The sequence below is a fragment of the Amblyraja radiata genome, chromosome 38, assembly GCF_010909765.2.
Source record: "Amblyraja radiata isolate CabotCenter1 chromosome 38, sAmbRad1.1.pri, whole genome shotgun sequence".
Lineage (NCBI taxonomy): Eukaryota > Metazoa > Chordata > Chondrichthyes > Rajiformes > Rajidae > Amblyraja > Amblyraja radiata.
The window spans coordinates 16322828-16340231 of record NC_045993.1 but is presented as its reverse complement, the minus strand read 5'-3'; the positions used below and the strand labels follow the sequence as shown (position 1 = coordinate 16340231).

Sequence of the window (17404 nt, the reverse complement as noted above, 5' to 3'; positions counted from 1 at the left end):
GTCTCTCCTCTCACCCCCTCTCTCTCCCCCCACTGTCTCCCTGTCTCCTTCCCCTCTCTCTCTCTCCACCTCCCTTTGAGAGTCTGTCCCTTCGGCACAGAGACTCTCACAGCAGCGGCGCTTCCGCCGGCCCCGCGGCCCGGGACACTCGCACTGTCCGGAGCTGCTCCATGGCCAGAGCTGCAGCGAGCGACACGCTGGCCCCGCGGACCGGGACACTCGCACTGTCCGGAGCTGCTCCATGGCCAGAGCTGCAGCGAGCGACTCGCAGCGCCACAAACACTCGACAGCGCTGCAAACGCTCGCAAGTCCCGGCTCCCCGCATCTGTTCCCGCCGCTGGTTCTGCTCCCATCCCTCCCGCAGCCCCTGCTCTCCTACACCGGCGGACCATGCCGTTCCGAGTTTTGAAATTTTTGTTGATCACAAAATTTCTCACCACTGAGCGTGAGAAATTTCTGATGAGCGTGAGGGCGTGAAAGTTTGCTTGAGGGCGTGAGTCTCACGCTCAAAGCGTGAGAGGTGGCAGCCCTGCACTGGGCTTCACTCGACTGATTTGGCCTACCTCTAATGGGCAATGCGAGGCCCCACAACAAGCTCTCCCAGGCACTTTCCCCTGCCCTGGTGGATCTTGAGACCCTTCTCTGATGTTATCCTTTCCCAGCCACAAAACTAAACTCAACCATTACAATTAAATGTGGAGGAAGGAACTGCAGATGCTGGTTTACACCGAAGATAGACACAAAATGCTGGAGTAACTCAGCGGGTCAGGCAGCATCTCCGAATAGAGGAATGGGTCATGTTTCCTGTCGAGATCTTTTTTCAGGCCACAATCTAATTAAATTACTGCTTTGGCAATTCACAGAACAGGGTGGATCTGTAGAACAATATCCTTGTGGCACGGTGGCGCAACGGTAGAGTTGCTACCTTACATCGCCAGGGACCTGGGTTCGATCCTGACTACGGGTGCTGTTTTACAAAGTTTGTACGTTCCCCCCTTGACCTGCGTGGGTTTTCTCCGAGAGCTCCAGTTTCCTCCCACACTCCAAAGACGTGCAGGTTTGTAGGCTAATTGGCTTGGTATAAATGTAAATTGTCCCCAGTGTGTGTAGGATAGTGTTAATGTGCGGGGATCGCTGGTCGGCGCAGACCCGGTGGGCTGAAGGACCTGTTTCCGCACTGTATCTCTAAACTAAACTAAACTCTTGGTAAGGAGTGAAGTCAGGAGAATGAGTATAGGAGCAGGGAGGTTTGAGTATCGGAGCAGGGAGGTTCTACTGCAGTTGTACAGGGTCTTGGTGAGACCACACCTGGAGTATTGCGTACAGTTTTGGTCTCCTAATCTGAGAAAAGACATTCTTGCCATAGAGGGAGTACAGAGAAGGTTCACCAGGCTGATTGCTGGGATGTCAGGACTTTCATATGAAGAAAGACTGGATAGACTCGGTTTGTACACGCTAGAATTTAGAAGTTTGAGGGGGGATCTTTTAGAAACTTACAAAATTCTTAAGGGATTGGACAGGCTAGATGCAGGAAGATTGTTCCCGATGTTGGGGAAGTCCAGAACAAGGGGTCACAGTTTAAGGATAAGGGGGAAATCTTTTAGGACCGAGATGAGAAAAACATTTTTCACACAGAGAGTGGTGAATCTCTGGAATTCTCTGCCACAGAAGGTAGTTGAGGCCAGTTCATTGGCTATATTTAAGAGGGAGTTAGATGTGGCAGGTACAGGATACTGAGTTGGATGATCAGCCATGATCATATTGAATGGCGGTGCAGGCTCGAAGGGCCGAATGGCCTACTCCTGCACCTATTTTCTATGTCTATGAATGAGCGAGACAGATGAGAAGGCCATTGACAGGGAATGTCGGAAGTCCACAGACACAGTAACAATGGGAGAAATGGTCTTACCCGTAGAAGTGGCCCCGTATGAACTCTTGGATCCGCAACTTGTTCCTGGAGTGCAGATTCTGGAACTCGTGCATGGCAGAGAACCTCTTCAAGTTCAGTCCATTTGGAGTGATCACATCTGCAGAGAGGAGCCTGTGTTAGATCCCAACCACTCAAGATCACTGCATCAGGGCCTTTCTCAGAAGTTCTAGTCTTAATGGGCACCCACACTGAGAAATTCCTGAATGAGGAGACCAGCCCTCGCTTGGACCATCCCAGACTGACGTTATTCCAGCCCACGGACATCTCTCCCATCTCAAGACCGCTGCCTGAGCATGAGGAGGAATTTTTCAGTCAGCGGATGGATTTTAGTGCCACAGACGGTGGTGGAGGCCAAGTCATTGGATATCTTTAAGATGGAGATTGACAGATTCTTGATTAGTGTCAAGGGTTATAAGGCATTGTAAAAGGCATTGGTGAGGCCAATTCTGGAGTATGGTGTACAATTTTGGTCGCCCAATTATAGGAAGGATGTCAACAAATTAGAGAGAGTACAGAGGAAATTTACTGGGTTTCAGCAACTAAGTTACAGAGATAGGTTGAATAAGTTAGGTCTTTATTCTCTGGAGCGCAGAAGGTTAAGGGGGGACTTGATAGAGGTCTTTAAAATGATGAGAGGGATAGACAGAGTTGACATGAACAAGCTTTTCCATTGAGAGTAGGGAAGATTCAAACAAGAGGACATGACTTCAGAATTAAGGGACAGAAGTTTAGGGGTAACATGAGGGGGAACTTCTTTACTCAGAGGGTGGTAGCTGTGTGGAATGAGCTTCCAGTGGAAGTGGTGGAGGCAGGTTCGATTTTAATATTTAAAAATAAATTGGATAGGTATATGGATGGGAAGGGAATGGAGGGTTATGGTCTGAGTGCAGGTAGATGGGACTAGGGGAAAATAATTGTTCGGCATGGACTTGTAGGGCCGAGATGGCCTGTTTCCATGCTGTAATTGTTATATGGTTATATGGTTATGGGGAGAAGGCAGGAAATAGGGCTGAGAGGGAGAGATAAATCGGCCATGATTGAATGGTGGAGTAGACTTGATGGGCCGAATGGCCTAATTCTGCTCCTATCACTTGTGAACCCCAACCCAAAACTCAAGCCATGACCTCCCAAGACAGGAGCAGCCAACACTGAGGCAGCCCCCAGCCATCCCCCTGGTTCCAGCATCTGCTCAGCCTAATCACACGCAGGGTGGTTGGCACAGTGCAACCAATCACCTACATTGTTTAGTTTAATTCAGTTTAGTTTAGGTTAGTTTAATTTTGAGACACAGCTCAGGAACAGGCCCTTCGGCCCACCGAGTCCATGCAATCCCCACACATTAACACTATCATATGCACACTAGGGATCATTTACAAATTTACCAAACCAATTAACTTACAAGCCTATACATCTTTAGAGTGTGGGAGGAAACAGGAAGTCCCAGAGAAAACTCATATGGTGACGGGGAGAACGTACAAACTCCGTAAAGACAGCACCCGTAGTCAGGATCGAACCCAGGTCTCTGGTGCTGTGAGGCAGCAACTCTACCCACTGACAGACTCCACACGAAGTGTCAGAGGGAATTATAGACCAGTTAGCCTGACATCAATGCTGGAGTCAATTGTAAAAGATGAAATAGCCGCACATTTGGATAGCAAGTAACAGGATCGGTCCAAGTCAGCATGGATTTACGAGGGGGAAATCATGCTTGACTAATCTTCTGGAATTTTTTGAGGATGTAACTAGGAAAATGGACAAGGGAGAGCCAGTGGATGTAGTGTACCTGGACTTTCAGAAAGCATTTAATAAGGTCCCACATACGAAATTAGTGGGCAAAATGAGGAAACATGGTATTGGGGGTAGAGTGCTGACATGGTTGGCAGACAGGAAACAAAGAGTAGGGATTAACGGGTCCCTTTCAGAATGGCAGGTAGTGACTAGTGGGGTACCGAAAGGCTCGGAGCTGGGACCGCAGCTATTTACAATACATATCAATGATTTGGATGAAGGGATTTAAAGTAACATTAGCAAATTTGCAGATGACACAAAGCTGGGTGGCAGTGTGAACTGTGAGGAGGATGCTATGAGAATGCAGGGTGACTTGGACAAGTTGGGGGAGTGGGCAGATGCATGGCAGATGCAGTTTAATGTGGATAAATGTGAGGTTATCCACTTTGGTAGCAAAAACAGGAAGGCAGATTACTATCTAAATGGCGTCGTTGGGAAAAGGGGAAGTACAATGGGATCTGGGAGTCCTTGTACATCAGTCTATAAAAGTAAGCATGCAGGTACAGCAGGCAGTGAAGAAAGCGAATGGCATGTTGGCCTTTATAACAAGAGGAATCGAATAAAGGAGCAAAGAGGTCCTTCTGCAGTTGTACAGGGATCTAGTGAGACCACACCTAGAGTATTGTGTGCAGTTTTGATCCCCTAATTTGAGGAAGACATTCTTGCTATTGAGGGAGTGCAGCGTAGGCTTACAAGGTTAATTCCAGGGATGGCGGGACTGACATTTGCTGAGAGAATGGAGCGGCTGGGCTTGTATACTCTGGAGTTTAGAAGGATGAGAGGATATCTTATTGAAACATATAAGATTGTTGAGGGTTTGGACACGCTAGAGGCAGGAAACATGTTCCCGATGTTGGGGGAGTCCAGAACCAGGAGCCACAGTTTAAGAATAAGGAGTAAGCCATTTAGAATGGAGTCGAGGGAACATTTTCTCTCACAGAGAGTTGTCAGTCTGTGGAATTCTCTGCCCCAAAGGGCGGTGGAGGCAGCTTCTCTGGATACTTTCAAGAGAGAGCTAGATAGGGCTCTTAAAGATAGCGGAATCAGGGGATATGGGGAGAAGGCAGGAATTATTGGGGATGATTGGGGATGATCAACCATGATCATATTGAATGGCAGTGCTGGCTCTAAGGGCCGAATGGCCTACTCCTGCACCTATTGTCTATAGTCTATTGTCACCCATTCGTTCTCTCCAGAGATGCTGCCTGTCCTGCTGAATTACTCCAGCATTTTGTGTCTCTCTTTGGTGTAAACCAGCATCTGCAGTCCCTTCCCACACAACTGTACCACTGTGCCGGTGTGCAGTGCTCAGGGTGCAGGGATGATGGGGCGGTGGGGGTACTCACGAGGTTTGCACTTCAGCAGGTATTCAGCCTCCACGGCTGTGATCTGCGACACTGTGGTGAAGACGTGCGTGCAGTGGACAGCCGCGCGCTCCATGCAGTAGCGGTGGTAAATCTGCCTCTCGCCCGCCTCGCGGTCCACGTCAAACTGAAACATACCGTCAGTAGCACACACATCACTACTCTGCAGATGCTGCTAATCCGAGACTAAAACAGAAACTGGCTGGGATGTAATGTTAAAATTGTACAAGGCATTGGTCAGGCCAATTCTGGAATAAGGTGTACAATTTTGGTCGCCTAATTATAGGAAGGATGTCAACAAAATAGAGAGAGTACAGAGGAGATTTACTAGAATGTTGCCTGGGTTTCAGCAACAAAGTTACAGAGAAAGGTTGAACAAGTTAGGTCTTTATTCTTTGGAGCACAGAAGGTTAAGGGGGGACTTGATAGAGGTCTTTAAAATGATGAGAGGGATAGACAGAGTTGACGTGGATAAGCTTTTCCCACTGAGAGTAGGGAAGATTCAAACAAGAGGACATGACTTGAGAATTAAGGGACAGAAGTTTAGGGGTAACATGAGGGGGAACTTCTTTACTCAGAGAGTGGTAGCGGTGTGGAATGAGCTTCCAGTGAAGGCGGTGGAGGCAGGTTCGACTTTATCATTTAAAAATAAATTGGATAGTTATATGAACGGGAAAGGAATGGAGGGTTATGGTCTGAGTGCAGGTAGATGGGACTAGGGGAGAATAAGTGTTTGGCACGGACTAGAAGGGCCGAGATGGCCTGTTTCCGTGCTGTAATGGTTATATGGTTATATGGTTAAACTGCTGGGAACACACAGCAGGTCGGGCAACAATGTTATATTTAGTTTAAAGATGCAGCGCAGAAACCATTAATTGGCTCGGTATAAGTGTAAATTATCCCTTAGTGTGTGTAGGGTATTGTTAATGTGCGGGGATCGCTGGTCGGTGTGGACTCGCTGGGCCGAAGGGCATGTTTCCGTGCTGTATCTCGAAACTAAACTGAACCTACAAACCTGTATGTCTTTCAGATTCAGATTCAGATTCAGATTCAACTTTAATTGTCATTGTCCGTGTACAGTACAGAGACAACGAAATGCATTTAGCATCTCCCTGGAAGAGCGACATAGCAAATGATTTGAATAAATATATACATTAGCATATATACAGACATAGTGTTTTTCCTGTGGGAGGAGTGTCCGGGGGGGGGGGGGGGTGGGGGGGGTGATTGGCAGTCACCGAGGTACGTTGTTGAGTAGAGTGACAGCCGCCGGGAAGAAGCTGTTCCTAGACCTGCTGGTCCGGCAACGGAGAGACCTGTAGCGCCTCCCGGATGGTAGGAGGGTAAACAGTCCATGGTTGGGGTGAGAGCAGTCCTTGGCGATGCTGAGCGCCCTCCGCAGACAACGCTTGCTTTGGACAGACTCAATGGAGGGGAGCGAGGAACCGGTGATGCGTTGGGCAATTTTCACCACCCTCTGCAATGCCTTCCGGTCGGAGTCAGAGCAGTTGCCATACCATACTGTGATACAGTTGGTAAGGATGCTCTCGATGGTGCAGCGGTAGAAGTTCACCAGGATCTGAGGAGACAGATGGACCTTCTTCAGTCTCCTCAGGAAGAAGAGACGCTGGTGAGCCTTCTTGATCAGAGTTGAGGTATTGTGGGTCCAAGAGAGGTCATCGGAGATGTTAACACCCAGGAACCTGAAGCTAGAAACACGTTCCACCTCCGTCCCGTTAATGTGGATGGGGGTGTGCGTGCCGCCCCTGGACTTCCTGAAGTCTACAATGAGCTCCTTGGTCTTCTTGGAATTAAGGGCCAGGTTGTTGTCAGCGCACCATGCTGCTATGTGCTGGACCTCCTCCCTGTAGGCCGACTCATCGTTGTTGCTGATGAGGCCAATCACCGTTGTATCATCTGCATACTTGATGATGGTGTTAGTACCATGTACAGGTGTGCAGTCATAGGTGAAGAGGGAGTAGAGGAGGGGGCTCAGCACACAGCCCTGTGGAACGCCGGTGTTCAGGGTGAGGGTTGAAGAGGTGTGCTTGTCTAACCTAACAGACTGGGGTCTGTTGGTTAGAAAGTCCAGTATCCAGTTGCAGAGGGAAGGGTCGATGCCCAGGTTACCGAGTTTGGTGATCAGTTTAGATGGTATAATGGTGTTGAATGCTGAGCTGTAATCGATGAACAGCATTCTTACGTAAGTGTCTCTGTTGTCGAGGTGGGAGAGGGCGGAGTGAAGTGCCGTTGAGATGGCATCCTCCGTACTCCTGTTCTTGCGGTAGGCAAACTGATAGGGATCCAGTGTGGGGGGTAGGCAGCTTTTGAGGTGGCACTTTGGAGTGCGGGAGGAAACCGGAGCTCCCAGAATAAACCCACACGGTCACAGGAAGACCGTACAAACTCCGTACAGACAGCACCCATAGTCAAGATCCAACCCAGGTCACTGGCGCTGTTAGGCAGCAACTTTACCACTGTGCCACCATGCTGCAAAAGTGAGAGAAAGTGAATGTGTCAGCTCCTGGAGCTTTTGCCAAAAGAGTTCCATCATTGGGTCTTGAAATGGCAACGTTACCTATTTCTTCCTCCACAGATGCTGCCCTACATGCTGAGTGTTCCCAGCATTTTTTCACAATGCCGTACAGCTGAGGACAGGGCCCTTCACCCATCCTGTCCCTGCTGACCCTGTGGAAAGCTTTTGTTGCGTGCTAACCAGTCAGCGGAAAGACAAAACATGATTACAGTCGATCCATTCATAGTGTACAGATACGTGATAAAGGGAATAAAATGAATAATGTTTAGTGCAAGATAAAGTCAGTAAAATCCAATCAAAGGTTGTGGTAGGATGATTCAGTTGCCTGATAACAGCTGGGAAGAAACTGTCCCTGAATCTGGAGGTGTGCGTTTTCACATTTCTATACCTTTTGCCTGATGGGAGAGGGGAGAAGAGGGAGTGGCCAGGGTGCGACTCGTCTTTGATAATGCTGCTGGCCTTGCTGCGGCAGTATAAAGTATAAATGTAGTCGATGTGAAGAGAAAAAGATTAGTTAAAACAAATGTAGGTCCTTTGCTGTCAGAAAAAGGTGAATTGATCATGCGGAACAAGGACATGGCAGACCAATTGAATAACTACTTTGGTTCCATCTTCACTAAGGAAGACATAAATAACCTGCCGGAAATAGCAGGGGACCGTGGGTCAAATGAGATGGAGGAACTGAGTGAAATCCAGGTTAGCCGGGAAGTGGTGTTAGGTAAATTGAATGGGTTAAAGGCCGATAAATCCCCAGGGCCAGATAGGCTGCATCCCAGAGTACTTAAGGAAGTAGCCCCAGAAATAGTGGATGCATTAGTGATAATTTTTCAAAACTCTTTAGATTCTGGAGTAGTTCCTGAGGATTGGAGGGTAGCTAATGTAACCCCACTTTTTAAAAAGGGAGGGAGAGAGAAAACGGGGAATTACAGACCAGTTAGTCTAACATCGGTAGTGGGGAAACTGCTAGAGTCAGTTATTAAAGATGGGATAGCAGCACATTTGGAAAATGGTGAAATCATTGGACAAAGTCAGCATGGATTTACGAAAGGTAAATCATGTTTGACGAATCTTATAGAATTTTTCGAGGATGTAACTAGTAGAGTGGATAGGGGAGAATCAGTGGATGTGTTATATCTGGACTTTCAGAAGGCTTTCGACAAGGTCCCACATAAGAGATTAGTATACAAACTTAAAGCACACGGTATTGGGGGTTCAGTATTAATGTGGATAGAGAACTGGCTGGCAGACAGGAAGCAAAGGGTAGGAGTAAACGGGTCATTTTCACAATGGCAGGCAGTGACTAGTGGGGTACCGCAAGGCTCAGTGCTGGGACCCCAGCTATTTACAATATAAATTAATGATTTGGACGAGGGAATTGAATGCAACATCTCCAAGTTTGCGGATGACACGAAGCTGGGGGGCAGTGTTAGCTGTGAGGAGGATGCTAGGAGGCTGGCAAGGTGACTTGGATAGGCTGGGTGAGTGGGCAAATGCATGGCAGATGCAGTATAATGTGGATAAATGTGAGGTTATCCACTTTGGTGGCAAATACAGGAAAATAGACTATTATCTGAATGGTGGCCGATTAGGAAAAGGGGAGATGCAACGAGACCTGGGTGTCATGGTACACCAGTCATTGAAAGTAGGCATGCAGGTGCAGCAGGCAGTGAAGAAAGCGAATGGTATGTTAGCATTCATAGCAAAACGATTTGAGTATAGGAGCAGGGAGGTTCTACTGCAGTTGTACAGGGTCTTGGTGAGAACACACCTGGAGTATTGTGTACAGTTTTGGTCTCCTAATCTGAGGAAAGACATTCTTGCCATAGAGGGAGTACAGAGAAGGTTCACCAGACTGATTCTCGCTAGAATTTAGAAGATTGAGGGGGGATCTTATAGAAACGTACAAAATTCTTAAGAGGTTGGACAGGCTAGATGCAGGAAGATTATTCCCGATGTTGGGGAAGTCCAGAACTAGGGGTCACAGTTTGAGGATAAGAGGGAAGTCTTTTAGGACTGAGATGAGAAAAACATTTTTCACACAGAGAGTGGTGAATCTCTGGAATTCTCTGCCACAGAAGGTAGTTGAGGACAGTTCATTGGCTATATTTAAGAGGGAGTTAGATGTGGCTCTTGTGGCTAAAGGGATCAGGGGGTATGGAGAGAAGGCAGGTACAGGATACTGAGTTGGATGATCAGCCATGATCATATTGAATGGTGGTGCAGGCTCGAAGGGCCGAATGACCTACTCCTGCACCTATTTTCTATGTTTCTATGTTTCTATGACAGAAGGGGCAGGAGTCGTACAATTTGATAGCCACAGGGGAAAAAAAGGATCTCCTGTGGCGTTCTGTGCTGCATCTTGGTGGAACCAGTCTGTTGCTGAAGGTGCTCCTCAGGTTGACCAGTGTGTCATGGAGGGGGTGAGCTGTATTGTCCAGGATGCTCTGCAGTTTGAGGAGCATCCTCCTCTCCAAGACCATCTCCAGTAAATCCAGTGAATGGTACATGGATAGGTAAGGTTTCAAGGGATATGGGCCAAACATGGGCAAATGGGACTTGCGTAGATGGGGCATCTGGTCGGCATGGATGAGTTGGGACGAAGGGCCTGTTAAGTTCTGTATGAATCTATAAGAGATTCCAATGATCCATCAATCTGAAACCCTACCCTCTGCACCAACTCCTCAGCCATGCTATCCTCCTATGTCCTATCCTGCTATTCCTACCTGGAGTATTGTGTGCAGTTTTGGTCCCCTAATTTGAGGAAGGACATTCTTGCTATTGAGGGAGTGCAGCGTAGGTTTACAAGGTTAATTCCCAGAATAGCGGAACTGTCATATGCTGAGAGAATGGAGGAGCTGGGCTTGTACACTCTGGAGATTAGAAGGATGAGAGGGTATCTCATTGAAGCATATAAGATTGTTAAGGGCTTGGACACGTTAGAGGCAGGAAACATGTTCCTGATGTTGGGGGAGTCTAGAACCAGGGGCCATAGTTTAAGAATAAGCAGTAAGCCATTTAGAACGGAGACGAGGAAACACTTTTTCTCACCGAGAGTGGTGAATCTGTGGAATTCTCTGCCTCAGAGGGCGGTGGAGGCAGGTTCTCTGGATGCTTTCAACAGAGAGCTAGATAGGGCTCTTAAAAATAGCGGAGTCTGGGGATATGGGGAGAAGGCAGGAACGGGGTACTGATTGGGGGATGATCAGCCATGATCACATTGAATGGCGGTGATGGCTCGAAGGGCCAAATGGCCTACTCCTGCACCTATTGTTTAGCCTTGATAACACGAGACAACTGTGGTAAACCTGCTCATACAGAAGGAGCAAACCCTGGTTATTACTGACAGATAAAAAGATCATAGAACTGTCCCTAGAGCTAAAGTGAATGAATATGTGATGATCACAGATGGCTCTGATCTAATGGCCCTGTGTCGGTGAGAGGGATGAACACCAGAGGACATTTAAACAAAACCTACAGATCGTTGACAGAGTGTGAATCGATTCCCAGGAAACAGGCGATGATGTTCTCTGTTACAACTTGCTCGGGTGGATTGGACGTGAGGAGCAGAATATTGAAAGAGACAGAGGGGGTTGAAGGGAGACGGCAAATATCTGTAATAAATGGATGTTTCTGAAGCTGGTTCCCCAGGGACTGGCTCACGGATCACGTTTCTACACAGAGTGAACAGCCTGTGTTTAGTCCTGAAGCCTGGTGTCAGATGGTGGAGGATCAGAGGCAGACAGCTGGGAGTACACACTCTGTGTCCTCTCCGCCCTCCCCCACTCTCTCCCGGCAGACCTGGTGTTTCACTGAACTGATCACATCACCAAACACAATACAGTAAGATAGACACTAAATGCTGGAGTAACTCAGCGGGACGGGCAGCATCTCTGGAGAGAAGGAATGGGTGACGTTTCGGGTTGAGTCCCTTCTTCAGAAAAAGGGACCCGACCCGAAATGTCAACCATTCCTTCTCTCCCGCTAAGTTACTCCAGCATTTAGTGTCTACCTTCAGTGTAAACCAGCATCTGCAGTTCCTTCCTACATAATACAGTAAGTACAGTACAGCACAGGATGAGGCCCTTCGGCCCACAATGTCTGTGCCAAACATGATGCTGAGACAAACTCCATCCCTCCATTCTCTGAATGTCCATGTGCCCATCCAAGAGTCTCAAATGCCACTATCATGGAGTTGAGGGGTGATCTCATAGAAACCGGAGCACTCAAAGGAAACCCACGTGGTCATTGGGAGAGCTTGCAAACTCCACACAGACAGCACCCGAGATCAGGATCAATCGTGGGTCTCTGGCACCGGGAGGCAACAGCACTACCCGCTGCACCACTGCAGCGTTATAGTTTTTCAAGTTTCTTTCTCTCCTTCAGAACAGATTCTCTGATACATCTTTGTTCTATCTCTGGGGTGTCGATCATATCCAAACCTCAGCAGCCACGAGCCTGATTCTGTCAGCCCCTCCACCCCGGGGATACTCTCGAAATGTCGCATCTTCAGGATACTATTTTATTCAGCTGGCTTGTTTATTGATGTACAACTATGCCACGGAGGCAAAGTCCATGGATTTTTTAAGGCAGAGGTACATAGATTGTTGTTTAGTGCGGGTGGCAGGGGTTATGGGGAGAAGGCAGTGGAATGGGATTAGGAGGGAGAGATAGATCAACCATGATTGAATGGCGGAGTACTCTTGATAGGCTGAATGGCCTAATTCTCCTATCTCTTATGAACTAATATCCTTATGACATATTGTTTGATAGTCCTGGTTGAGTTAGATTTAGCTCTTATGGCTAACGGAATCAAGGGATATGGGGACAAAGCAGGAACGGGGTACAGCCTTGATCATCCAAAATCAAAGGGCCGAATGGCCTACTCCTGCACCTATTTTCTATGTTTCTATGTCTATGTTTCTATAGTTTGATGAAGCAGTGCCTAACATCAAGCTCAAGCAATTCTGTCCAGTTTCAGTTCAGTTTAGTTTAGGTACCGAGGTACAGTGAAAAGCTTGTGATGCGTGCTAACCAGACCTGGGTGTCATGGTACACCAGTCATTGAAAGTAGGCATGCAGGTGCAGCAGGCAGTGAAGAAAGCCAATGGTATGTTAGCATTCATAGCAAAAGGATTTTAATATAAGGGCAGGGAGGTTCTACTGCAGTTGTACAGGGTCTTGGTGAGACCACACCTGGAGTATTGCGTACAGTTTTGGTCTCCTAATCTGAGGAAAGACATTCTTGCCATAGAGGGAGTACAGAGAAGGTTCACCAGACTGATTCCTGGGATGTCAGGACTTTCATATGAAGAAAGACTGGATAGACTCGGCTTGTACTCGCTAGAATTTAGAAGATTGAGGGGGGATCTTATAGAAACTTACCAAATTCTTAAGGGGTTGGACAGGCTAGATGCAGGAAGATTGTTCCCGATGTTGGGGAAGCCCAGAACAAGGGGTCACAGTTTAAGGATAAGGGGGAAATCTTTTAGGACCGAGATGAGAAAAACATTTTTCACACAGAGAGTGGTGAATCTCTGGAATTCTCTGCCACAGAAGGTAGTTGAGGCCAGTTCATTGGCTATATTTAAGAGGGAGTTAGATGTGGCCCTTGTGGCTAAAGGGATCAGGGGGTATGGAGAGAAGGCAGGTACAGGATACTGAGTTGGATGATCAGCCATGATCATATTGAATGGCGGTGCAGGCTCGAAGGGCCGAATGGCCTACTCCTGCACCTATTTTCTATGTTTCCAACAAGTCAGCAGAAAGGCAATACATGATTACAACCGATCCATTTACAGAGTAACCAGGTAAACCAGGTAACATTGAACGCTTGTGGAAAGTGGGTATAAATATTGGTTTATTGTTGTGGTCTACACTGAGAAACAGTGACAAAGAACTGCAGATGATCATCTTTGTGTTCTGTGTGCTGTCAGCCAATTACGAGTATAATCAAACCATACACAAGAACGGGTAGTGCAAAAAGAGAAAGGAAACATAATGCACAGTATAATGTACAACTACGGAGAAAGTGCAGATTTAAAAAGCGCAAGAGCCACAACAAGGTAGATTGGAAGATTGAAAGTTCATCCTTGGCACATGAGAGGTCTATTCAAAAGATAGACACAATATACTGGAGCAACTCAGCAGGTCAAGCAGCATCTCAGAAGAAAAGGAATAGGTATATTTCGGGTCGAGATCCTTCTTCAGACTGAGAATCAGAGGAGAGGGGGAACTAGGAATATAACAAGGTACAAAGAACAAATGAATGAAAGGTATGAAAAGAACAAATGAAAGCCAGCAATGATGATCAAGGAAAGGTTGTGCCCACACCGGCCCATTGTTGGCTGTGAGGATAATAACGAGTGGTTACAAACAGTGAAACCTAACAGGACGACAGTGAAACTAATACAACGACTAGGGTGGGGGAGGGATGGAGAGAGAGGGGATGCAAGGTTTACTTGAAGTTAGGGAAATCAATATTCATACTGCTGGAGTGTAAGCTGCCATAGCAAAATATGTTCCTCCAATTTGCATTTGGCCTCACTCTGACAGTGGAGGAGGCCCAGGACAGAAGGCCCCAAGGTCAGTGTGGGAATGGGGAGTTAAAGTGTTTAGCAACCGGGAGATCGCGTAGGACAAGGTGTGTTCAAAAGTCAGATAACAGAGGGGAAGAAGCTGTCCTTGAGTGTGGTGGTGCGTGCTTTCTGCAGGTGTACCTTCTGCCCGACGGGGAAGGGGAAGGGGAGAAGAGGGAATGACCAGGATGTGAGTGAGTGGTCCTTGGTTACAATGGCTGATGGATATTGCTAAACGTTTAAAACAGTACATCATAGAGTCACAGAGTGATACAGTGTGGAAACAGGCCCTTTGGTCCAACTTGCCCACACCGGCCAACATGCCCCAGCTACACTAGTCCCACCTGCCTGCGTTTGGTCCATATCCCTCCAAACTTGTGCAGTCCATGTACTTGTCTAACTGTTTCCTAAGAGGTCATTCCCTCTTCTCCCCTTCCCCGTCGAGCAGAAGGTACAACAGCCTGAAAGCACGCACCACCACACCCAAGGACAGCTTCTTCCCCTCTGTTTGGGATAGTCCCATCCTCAACTACCTCCTCTGGCAGCATGTTCCATACACCCACCACCCTTGGTGTGAAAATGTTACCCCTCATGTTCCTATTAATTATTTTCCCCTTCACCATGAACCTATGTCCTCTGGTCCTCGATTCCCCTACTCTGGACAAGAGATTCTGTGCATCTACCCAATCTATTCCTCTCATGATTTTATACACCTCTATAAGATCATCCCTCATCCTCCTGTGCTCCAAGGAATATAGACCCAGCCTTCTCAACCTCTCCCTACAGCTCAGACCCTCTAGTCCTGGCAACATCCTCGTAAATCTTCTCTGAACCCTTTCATGGTGGTGGTGCGGCTTTCACGCAGTTGTACCTGCTGCTCGACGGGAGAGGGGAGACGAGGGGATGACCAGGGTGTGAGTGGTCCTAGGTTATGGTGGTTGATGGATACTGGATAAAGTTTAAAACAGTGCCTTGTGGAAGGTGGAAGGGTATGTACGCACATTTGGAAGGTTGTTGTAGAAGTCGACATTTCCAGCACACAGGTAGCGGCCCAGGAGTGTGGCGTGCGTGGTGAAGATGGTGGCTATGGGAAGCCTGCGGAACCTGCTCATGATGAGACCCACGCCGGCCAGCCACTCGTGGAAGTGAGTGATGATGAAAGGGCAGCTATCCCCGCACTGGCTGAGAAACTGAATCACAACGCTGGTTAGACCAGGACCGCACACAGCCACACAACACAACACAGCTAGTTCAGCTTACAGATACAGCATGGAAACAGGTCCTTCAGCCCACCAAGTCCATGCCAACCACCGATCACCCATTCACACTACAGGAAAGATTTAACAGGTATCTGAGGGGTAACATTTTCACACAAAGGGTGGTGGGTGTATGGAACAGAGGAGGTAGTTGAGGCTGGGATTATCCCAACGTTTAAGAAACAGTTAGACAGGTACATAGGGCAGCTTTGGAGGGATGTGGGTCAAATATGGGCAGGTGGGACTAGTGTAGATGGAACATGTTAGCCGGTGTGGGCAAGATGGGCTGAAGGGCCTGTTTCTACACTGTATCACTCTAGAAGCATAGAAAATAGGTGCAGCAGTAGGCCATTTGGCCCTTCGAGACAGCACCACCATTCAATATGATCATGACTGATCATCCAAAATCAGTACCTCATTCCTGCTTCCTCCCCATATCCCTTGATTCAGCTATAACCATATAACCATATAACAATTACAGCACGGAAACAGGCCATCTCGGCCCTACAAGTCCGTGCCGAACAATTATTTTCCCTTAGTCCCACCTGCCTGCACTCAGACCATAACCCTCCATTCCCTTCTCATCCATATGCCTATCCAATTTATTTTTAAATGATACCAACGAACCTGCCTCCACCACTTCCACTGTAAGCTCATTCCACACCGCTACCACTCTCTGAGTAAAGAAGTTCCCCCTCATGTTACCCCTAAACTTCTGTCCCTTAATTCTGAAGTCATGTCCTCTTGTTTGAATCTATCCTATTCTCAAAGGGAAAAGCTTGTCCACATCAACTCTGTCTATCCCTCTCATCATTTTAAAGACCTCTATCAAGTCCCCCCTTAACCTCCTGCGCTCCAGAGAATAAAGACCTAACTTATTCAACCTTTCTCTGTAACTTAATTGTTGAAACCCAGGCAACATTCTAGTAAATCTCCTCTGTACTCTCTCTATTTTGTTGACATCCTTCCTATAATTGGGCGACCAAAATTGTACATCATACTCCAGATTTGGTCTCACCAATGCCTTGTACAATTTTAACATTACATCCCAGCTTCTATACTCAATGCTCTGATTTATAAAGGCTAGCATACCAAAAGCTTTCCTTACCACCCTATCTATATGAGATTCCACCTTCAAGGAACTATGCACGGTTATTCCCAGATCCCTCTGTTCAACTGTATTCTTCAATTCCCTACCATTTACCATGTACGTCCTATTTTGATTTGTCCTGCCAAGGTGTAGCACCTCACATTTATCAGCATTAAACTCCATCTGCCATCTTTCAGCCCATTCTTCCAAATGGCCTAAATCACTCTGTAGACTTTGGAAATCCTCTTCATTATCCACAACACCCCCTATCTTGGTATCATCTGCATACTTACTAATCCAATTTACCACACCTTCATCCAGATCATTGATGTACATGACAAACAACAAAGGACCCAACACTGATCCCTGAGGCACCCCACTAGTCACCTGCCTCCAACCCGACAAACAACCATCCACAGAATCAAATACACAGGACAAGATGTTAAGAAGTCCCTTGTGCCAATAGGTGGGGAGCATTTCATGACATTCGTTGATTGTTGAGAGTGGTAGACGCTCAACATCTGTGGGGGGGGGGGGGGGGGGGGGGGGGGGGGGGGGGGAGTGGATACGTATATCTTGGCCTGGGTAACCTTCAGGACAGTTGGGCACAGGACACATCATCAGTAGTGTACCCAGTAGTGTCCGCCAGCATCCTCCAGTCGCGGGCCTTGCATAGGTTTCCTTCTTCTGATCTGGTGGAAGGATGTTTAGATGTTTTCTGTCCTTCTCGGACAAAGGTTGTTGCCCTTAGGGGGAGGGGGTTGCTTGCTCTCGGAGGCAAGGAGTTGGTCGCACACCGCCTGTTCTCAAGGGCTGATGCCAGGCTTTTTAGTACCTGATTATGCCGCCACGTGTATCTCCCTTG

General features: G+C 47.6%; 1 protein-coding gene across 1 annotated transcript in view; it reads right to left on the bottom strand.

Annotated features, from left to right (window-relative positions):
* LOC116966823 (glycogen [starch] synthase, muscle-like) overlaps positions 1-17404 on the bottom strand; it is a 185169-nt gene that overhangs the window by 123620 nt on the left and 44145 nt on the right. Inside the window, exons 7-9 of the mRNA XM_033013163.1 lie at positions 15195-15383; positions 5065-5209; positions 1910-2027 (exon numbers count right to left, since the gene is read on the bottom strand). Coding sequence (XP_032869054.1) covers positions 1910-2027; positions 5065-5209; positions 15195-15383 — 452 coding nt within the window. The remainder of the gene's footprint in view (positions 1-1909; positions 2028-5064; positions 5210-15194; positions 15384-17404) is intronic.